Genomic DNA, 7,870 nt, shown 5'->3' on the forward strand with positions numbered 1-7,870 from the left:
TGATGATATATCTAGAAGCGTACTCTACTCTTAAATGAGATAGCTGTTACTATAGCTTGCTTGAGCTGCATCTGCATATCCTTTGATCCTTGCAAGGACTTGCAGGCCAAGCTCTTGAGCCTTCTGCCCACTCACCAAGACTAATGCAGCAGCTCCATCACTGATCCACGTAAAAAAAATTAGATGTAACTAATTGCAGAAGCCTACACAAGCGAACAGTAGGCAGCACACTTGACAGTACCAGTCAAGGGGAAAAATATATAGTGCAAAGTGTAATGAAAGAATGTCAAACAGCATATTTGTAAGTATAAACAGAAGTCAAATATGAAAACAGCAAAAAAGAACAGAATGCATGCATGATATAATAAAAGAATTAATTGTTAACAATGAAATATTTTATTTCTCAGACCTTTCAAAAAAATAGCATATTGCAGGAAAAACTTAAACATTTCACAAAATAAAATAAATGTCAAGCGGTTATACCTTATACTAGAAGCATTTCCAGCTGTAACAGTACCACCATTCTCCTTGAAACTTGGGCGGAGTTTCTTAAGTTTTACAGGGTCAAACTAAGAGATATAGAAATAACACAAGTAAAACTGTCATGTGCATTGACCTTACAATAGCTGTTTGGAAAGCTCTTTATGTAAGGAGGCCCATTGTACTCCTGTGAAGCAAGTATTATGATAAAAGTGCATGCCAGTAATTACCTTGTTCATAACCAACTACAAATTTTATTTCGTTCATAACAACTTTGTTACATGAGAAAATTACCTTGTCCAGGCTTTCATCTTTGTAAGTATTTTCTCAAATTTGTAGTCAATTCTCTAGTTGTAATCCTTGTGAGGTCCAACTCCTGATGCGTTACTGGATCAGCTTCGTTGTAATTTTGGACATAAATGAAAAAGTTCCTTGCTCTACGTTTCTCAAATAGACCCATCAAAGGAGATTTAGGCTCCGTTTGGTTCCGATTCCGGCAGCAGATTCGCTTCCAAAAAATCAGCTTCGCAACCAAAGGGCTCGGATGGCTGCAGCGATTTTTTGGAATCGGCCGATTCCCGCAGTGTAACGACGCAGCGGGTAGGAGGGCAGATTCTACCGATTCCCGCAGTGAAATTACCCGCGTTGCCACTGGTTAGTCGTACCGGTTCGCTTCTTTTCTTTCCGAGCGATCCTTTCCCCATCCATCTACCGTGCGCCTCCTCCCCTGCCCCCCCGACGCGCCCCCGCCGCCCGCCGCCTCCCGAGCCGCCCCCCGCCGCGCCCCCGCCGCCGCGCTCCCTGCCGTGCCCCACGCCGCCGCCCGCCGCCTCCCGGGCCGCCCCCCGACGCGCCCCCAGCCGCCGCCCGCCCCCGACGCGCCTCCCGCCGCCCGCCCCCCGTGTTGTCCCCGAAAAACAGAGGAGAAAGAGAGAAGGAACGGGAAAAGGGAGAAGGAAAAAGGGAAAAAAAAGAAAGAAGGAAAAAGGGAAAAAAAAGAAAGAAGAAAGGAAAAATAGAAAGAAAAAAAGAGGAAAGAAATACAGAGAAAAAATGAAAGAAAAAATAAATTATTCAATTATTTTTATAACGTGGATATATATTTTGTATAAATTATTATATATGTCAAATATTAACAAACATGAATATTTTCTTTCCAAAACGGTCATCTACATATCCATGTGATTAATTAGCATATAAGAGCCTTATGGGATCCTAGGGGCATAATATACATTTCTTACAGAAATCCACAGCTGACAGTTGTTTCAGCCAAACAATTTTCAACTTTCCTACAGTTGTCAGCTAACAGCAGCTTTCCCACAGCTGATTCCAGAAATCAGATTTTTAGGAATCCACAGCTGAACCAAACACACCCTTAAGAGCCTCCATGTCAGTGGCAGGAACCTTATGAATCTGATGAAAATGCAACAAAGCAATATAATTAGAATACAGAAGCCACTTGTGAGAAATCCAGCATAGACTGGACCCACAAGGTAGGAGTAGGATGGATGAGTCTAAGCTTGAGACATTACCTTCCCTTTGCTGAAGACATAGCTTCCATCAACATTGAATGACAAATACTTCATCACATCAGTATGAATGAGAGTACGAACCAAAGTTCCGTTTGCCATCATAAACTGGTTAGAGAAAAGGAGAGTTTGATATATACACTGTCCTCAATACATTAACATAAGAACATATTCCTTGTAGGCTTTAAGCATTTCATGGGCTGAATTATGAATCAAGTTATTGTTCATTGCCGGCAATAATACATTTACAAGAAACACTATCTGAACAGGGTTTGAGACTTCGAGTACAAGGTAGTAATAGCCTCCAGGCAGAATTGGCATGTTCCAATACCAGGCAATCATGTACCAGTCAGGACTAAACTAACAAGTGCCAAGGTATCTGGTATTGCAATGAATAAACAATAGAGAAACTAGTGAGTGTGCAAGAATACCGAATGATATGTTCAGTTAATCTTTGCCGAATATGATAAGTATATGGCAAGAAACAATAAGTACATAGAAAGGTTCAGTCCATGGGGGATCATCGTACCTTTGGAACCATGTCTACGTTGTAATCTCTGCTCGCACCTAGATGTGCCGGTGGCTTCTCTTCCCCCCTAAACCTCTTCCAGAGCTGTTCACAAAAAAAGGGGGATCAAAGGGAATACAATGATAAAACAATACGTCGTCAGTCACTAATTATCCAAACCAACTGAATGACTTGCCAACACACATACATACACACACAAAAAAAAAGACATATAACTACTTAAAACATGTTACAGTTTCAGATAGAACAAGTTACAGTTTCAGATAGAACAAAAATCATAGATTTATAGCTTCTTGCCTGGTTCAGGTTTAGGGAGGTGGAATCTCCTCCGTAGTAGTCATTCCTATCCATGTGTAGAACTTGCAAAAGCATCATAAGAAATTCTTCAGAAATCAGAATCCATTAAGCAAATCCACCATTGGTCAACTTAAAGTAGTAGGCTGATTGTTACACTTCAGCATTGTTCAATCCGGTTTCAATAAATGATAGTTGATCCCTGCCTCGTCGCCTGACATCAGAGGACAGACATCACTATCGTCTTGCAGAACACGGGAAAGCACTTCTAGGTCCCAGAAATGATGATCATACGCTAGATCACAAAATTCAATGCAGTGAACCACCCTTGAATCTAGATAGATGTTACTGGAACTTTTTTTTGGACGGGATGTTACTAGAATCTCACTAGTTTGCCTCCTCATTTAAGAATCTAACCGGCCCCGATCGTGGCACATTCGCATGATTTCACGATCGTGTGGATCAATTGCTAACTCCACGGACCAAAGACAGCTTAGACAAGCGCCCATCCAAGCGCGCCAGGCCTGGATCAAGCAAGGGACTAGCCAGCACCGCCTGATCTACTACCACGACGCGCACAACCGGCCCCACCGGCGCAGGCACCGAGCGGCGTCCGGGGAAGCGGGGAGAGCGGCAGCTCAGACTCGGAGGCAAGCGGGGAGGTCCGGATGCCGGGAGGGAGGTGTACAGAGCTCACCTTGAGGCCGTCGACGGAGAGGAGGCCGCTGAGGATGCACTCCTTGAGCCCTGTGCCCAGCACGATCACGTCGTACTCCTCATCCATGGCGGCGCGCGGGGGCGCGGGCGGCGCGTGGGCGCTGGGGAGCGGGGCCGCGCAGGCGGGGCGGCGGAGCGGGTGCGCGGGCGGCGCACGGGGGCTGGAGCGGGGCGCGGGCGGCGGCGGCGGCGCAACGCTGGGGGAGGAGGGGCTGCTGTGAAAGAAAAGAAAGGGATCGAAGGTGAGCTGTGGGTATAGTTAGGTCAACTATTTTCGTCGGCTTACCGAAGCCGACGAAATTGAGCTTATTTTCGTCGACTTAGGTCTAGCCGACGAAAATGTGGCTATAGTTTCGTCGGCTCTTACTAGGCCGACGAACCTATAGTAGCATTTTCATTGGCTTGACCTAAGCCGACGAAAATAAGGGCAATTTCGTTGGCTTTGTAAGCCGACGAACTAATTTAGTTGTTTTCGTCGGCTTTCGGTGGACCGACGAAAATAAATGTGGCCGACGAAATTGAGCTGTTTTGGTGTAGTGACCCGAGTACTTTTCGGATAGTTTTCTATGCTACTGTATGATTAGTTCTACTACGCTAGTAGTAGTTACAACTGGTGTAGGGCGTGGGCCCTATCCCACCCCTTATCCTGTAAGATATATGCTATGTGCGCAGTCCCGTGGGCCCGACTCTGACATACACTTTACCCATAAGTCGTGTTATCTGTCACGTAGGTGCTGATCAGGCACTACCATCACACTTCCAAGGTATGACTGCATGGGTATACTATGAGGTCTTTACAAAGACTCCCTAACAAGTAATAGTCCACTAAGATTTCACCCACTAGACGAGTGCACCCTCCCCCACCCCGTAGGCGTACCAACCCTTTTGGCAGGCCGAGAACCTAGTCCTCCTCTTGCATCTTTCGTTAAGCTACTAACAAGTTAGAGAAATCTAATTAATTAGCCAAGATCAGAGCCATATAGCTCTTGTGGTTGCACTGTTTTTCCAAGTGGTAGCTCCATGATTTTAAATTAATTATCATCGTCAGTTCATCATAGTGGTTCCAAAATATAAATCACGTATCAAGTGTTGTTTTGATAAACCACCCATAGCTATAGTTTAGCAACTAGGCAAACTACCCGACAGTTAAATATATAACCCGGCTTTTAAGGATATGAATAAATAATATGGATAAAGTAGAAACCCATCAAGTTATGCAAGCATAAACAATAAATATAAATAAAGGTTATTAGGATGAAATATGATCAAGGAATATACTTGCCTTCATTCAAGAAATAGCTGCTCATAGTCTTCACTACTTATTCTTACAACTCTTCATCTTCACAGCTCTCGAACTGTGTTCCTTTCTACTCGCGACAGATATTTGCACAAACATACAACAAACAAATAAGCACACTAAGAACAGAGCAGAAAGCATTAAAAGAGCACACTAAAGGACTATGGCTCGAAGCTACGATGGCGAGGGCGTAAGAAACGCCGAAAACGGAGCTACGTTTGAAAAGATACAGCTATCGAAAGATTTATATTATAAAGAAAAAGAACAAGAACCATAAGCTTGATTTATTTTATTAATGAAAACAGGTATAAAGATACAATTAACTCAATTCAATTTATATTTGTAAAAGTCGAGATAAACTTAGTCAAATTTTATTTATCAAGGTTATTATGTACAAACTAAGCTAATTAATAATTTAACTAGCAAATAAAAGACAGATGAGAGCAACTAGCTTAAAACTAAAACTTTATGATTCGTATTTCACTAAATAAGTTATATTAAAAGACTCATTTATATTGGTATTAATCAATTTAACATGAATTAAGAATACCGGGGTAGAATTCTAATTTGCTTTTAATTAGAAGGTTGTTGCAATAGATATTAAACAAATTAATTATAAATTTAATTATAAAACATAAACTATGGTAGAGCAACGCTACTAACCTATAGCTCATGCTAAAATCAAACTAACAGAATAAGAACGAAATTAAACGGAGCTAAAACGTGAAAACTATGGAAGAAATAAGGCTTCAGTGATCTGTACACAATGAAACATACATTTTAGGAGTTAGATTGCAAAAGCTCGAGCTGACAGAAGTTCGCTGCCGGCTAAAATTTCGGCGATTTAGGGTACGAGAGAGCATGGTAGCGGGAAAAAAAAAAAGAAAGGTCAAGAATGTTCCGTTTAACCGGATACCCATGGCGGGAGGCACCGTGGCGATTGGAAACTGGTGGGGAAGCTGCGGCGGTGGTCTGCTCCGTCGATGTCTCGAGGCCACGGGCGGCGGCGATCTGTTCCGTTGGCCTCGCGAGGCCATGGCTGCAGGGGACACGACCGCACAGGAAGGCAAGGCAGGGGCCGATGGGCGTCCTGGCTTCACGCGAGCAGGAGGGGGCGCGCGTGGCTACAGAGGGCTCAGCCCTTTTTCACGGGCGGCAGCAGGGGCGATGGGGGAGGCCTGGCCGCGGCTCCTGGTGGCGGCGCTGGGTAGGGGCGCGTGTGGGCACAGGGGCGCGGCCACGCAAGGCTGGGCGCTTGCCCCTTTTTGCAAGCGCGGCAGGGAGGCGCAGGTAGCCGGGGGCGCACGGTGCCGCGCGGGCTCCTGGCAAAAGCCAAGCTGGGCTGGCTTGGCCCATTAGCGGAGAGGGAAGGGAGAAGGGGCGAACGGGCTGGCGAGGGAAGCTAGGCTCAGCTCGGGGGAGGGAAAATGGATTTGCAGCCATCAGAGAAAAGGAGAAGAGAAAAAAAAAGATTGGACAGAAAAGGAAAAAAAATGCTTCGGAAGAAAAATAATTTTAATTCTCAAAATTTCCGAGAAAAATCTCAGAGATGAAGTTGGACATGATGAACTTAAATAAAATACTTGGAGCTCGATGAAAGGTTTCTAGAAACTTCTAGAAATATTGGATTTGCTCTAAGAAATTAAGAATAAATACCAGCAAAAACTGGAAATATTCTTAGAAACTCTAGAAGATGGATAAATTTATTCGAAAAGATACTCACAACCAAAAATTGAAATTTTGGGGTGTAACACATGAGAGTATGCCTTTGATTTTCTATGTGTAACTAGGTCATATCTTCTTAATATGAGCCGGTGGGTTGATTCTTTTATGTGTCTGGCTAACTCATTATCAGTGCATTTGGAGCTGCAACGTATATGCAGAAGGGATGAACTTGCCTTCTTTATATTTGCCATTTTGTCTGGTTTAACTTGCTTGTGATAATAGACATGTGGATACATACATACATACATATATATTGGCACTTGTTAGTGCCTGAAGTGATAGATGTTACATGATTCTTTTAGCAGTCAACTGTCAGGACATTGAACTTTAACTGTCAGAACATTGAACTTTCTTTGATTACTACCAGTAACCCCAACCAACCATAGATTGTGAGAACGTTGATAGGCGCGCGAAGCGCGCTTCATTTCTAGTATCTTTTACACATTGCACGATGGTGTTGAGCTCCTGTTCTGAGCTGAGAGGATTGTCGCTTGCCTTTTTGCCGTGTGGGATTGCTCATTCAAGGTTTGGAAGTGCATGTAGAAAACCATAATTGGCTGGAATCGGATGTTGATCTCCTTTTCAATAAGATGGCGCGACAAAGGTTTCTCTGGTGCACTGATGGTCTAAAAAATCTTCGATCCATTGAAAGATGGAGGGACGTAAAGAAATCATTTTTTCCTGTTGGCATCTTTGTTGACAACGAAGGAGGTTTTACGTTTTTATGGAGGGAAGAAATACTCTACTAGTTTCTACAAGTACTACCGCCGTCTGGTAGTGATTCGGTCAGCTGCGTAAAAGATTGAGTTACCTTTGGTTTTGAAGCAATAAGCCTAATCACATTGAAATTTTGCACCTTCGACTAGACGTAATTGCTTTTCGTCAATCCACCGTCTCAACTCCTGGATCCACCATGATGAGGATATCGCCACTAACGATACATCCACACGTACACCAGTATCTACTTCGACAACACTTCTTAGTCCTATTACTCGCGCTCGTGCTCATCGGCTTACCCATCAAATAAATTCACTCTTAAGCTCAGGTTCATCATATTTAGAGAATGGAGACACGTGCACTCTTGTTTTACTGAGGAACAATGGATTGGATCAAAAGGGAAGAGGCATCGCGCAGGCTGGATTCGGACTGCAGGATAGACACGACTTGTGACGGCCGCCATGATTTCATCCGGACTCCGTTTTGGTCGGTCAAGTACTTCCTGGAAAGCTTATCAAATTTACTTTCCAACGGACCGGAATCACCTCCATATCTGTTTGGAGTCAACCGCAATCCTAGATT

General features: G+C 43.8%; 1 protein-coding gene and 1 long non-coding RNA gene across 6 annotated transcripts; both read right to left on the minus strand.

Annotated features, from left to right (window-relative positions):
• On the minus strand, nucleotides 1-908 carry LOC112873945. Its single transcript, XR_003224856.1, has 3 exons — nucleotides 775-908; nucleotides 484-667; nucleotides 1-160 (listed from the first exon to the last, which is right to left on the minus strand). It is a non-coding gene; the product is annotated as an uncharacterized LOC112873945 (long non-coding RNA).
• Nucleotides 909-1,559: 651 nt separating this feature from the next.
• Nucleotides 1,560-6,084, minus strand: LOC112873944 (guanosine nucleotide diphosphate dissociation inhibitor 2-like). Of its 5 annotated transcripts, XM_025937054.1 has the most exons (6): nucleotides 5,763-6,084; nucleotides 4,832-4,916; nucleotides 2,836-2,897; nucleotides 2,539-2,622; nucleotides 2,013-2,117; nucleotides 1,560-1,893 (listed from the first exon to the last, which is right to left on the minus strand). In XM_025937054.1, the coding sequence occupies exons 2-6, from the start codon at nucleotides 4,854-4,856 to the stop codon at nucleotides 1,825-1,827; spliced, it is 345 nt and encodes a 114-aa protein (XP_025792839.1). In that variant the 5' UTR covers nucleotides 4,857-4,916; nucleotides 5,763-6,084; the 3' UTR covers nucleotides 1,560-1,824. The 5 variants fall into 5 exon arrangements, with proteins under 5 accessions (XP_025792839.1, XP_025792838.1, XP_025792837.1 ...); XM_025937053.1 differs by having other exon boundaries at nucleotides 4,832-6,084; XM_025937052.1 differs by lacking the exons at nucleotides 4,832-4,916; nucleotides 5,763-6,084 and adding an exon at nucleotides 3,530-4,824 and having other exon boundaries at nucleotides 2,836-2,898.
• Nucleotides 6,085-7,870: the final 1,786 nt, after the last annotated feature.

Source organism: Panicum hallii, chromosome 9 (assembly GCF_002211085.1).
Source record: "Panicum hallii strain FIL2 chromosome 9, PHallii_v3.1, whole genome shotgun sequence".
In the NCBI taxonomy this organism is placed as follows: domain Eukaryota; kingdom Viridiplantae; phylum Streptophyta; class Magnoliopsida; order Poales; family Poaceae; genus Panicum; species Panicum hallii.

What these genes read in the sequence shown, in the direction of transcription:
- LOC112873944 (XM_025937052.1), bottom strand. Translation starts at nt 3,616, where the DNA reads ATGGATGAGGAGTACGACGTGATCGTGCTGGGCACAGGGCTCAAGGAG. An exon ending in CCTCCCTAAACCTGAACCAG is followed by an intron (nt 2,623 to 2,835) that starts GCAAGAAGCTAT and finishes TTTTGTGAACAG; the next exon opens with CTCTGGAAGAGGTTTAGGGG. An exon ending in ATGTCTTCAGCAAAGGGAAG is followed by an intron (nt 1,894 to 2,012) that starts GTAATGTCTCAA and finishes CATTTTCATCAG; the next exon opens with ATTCATAAGGTTCCTGCCAC.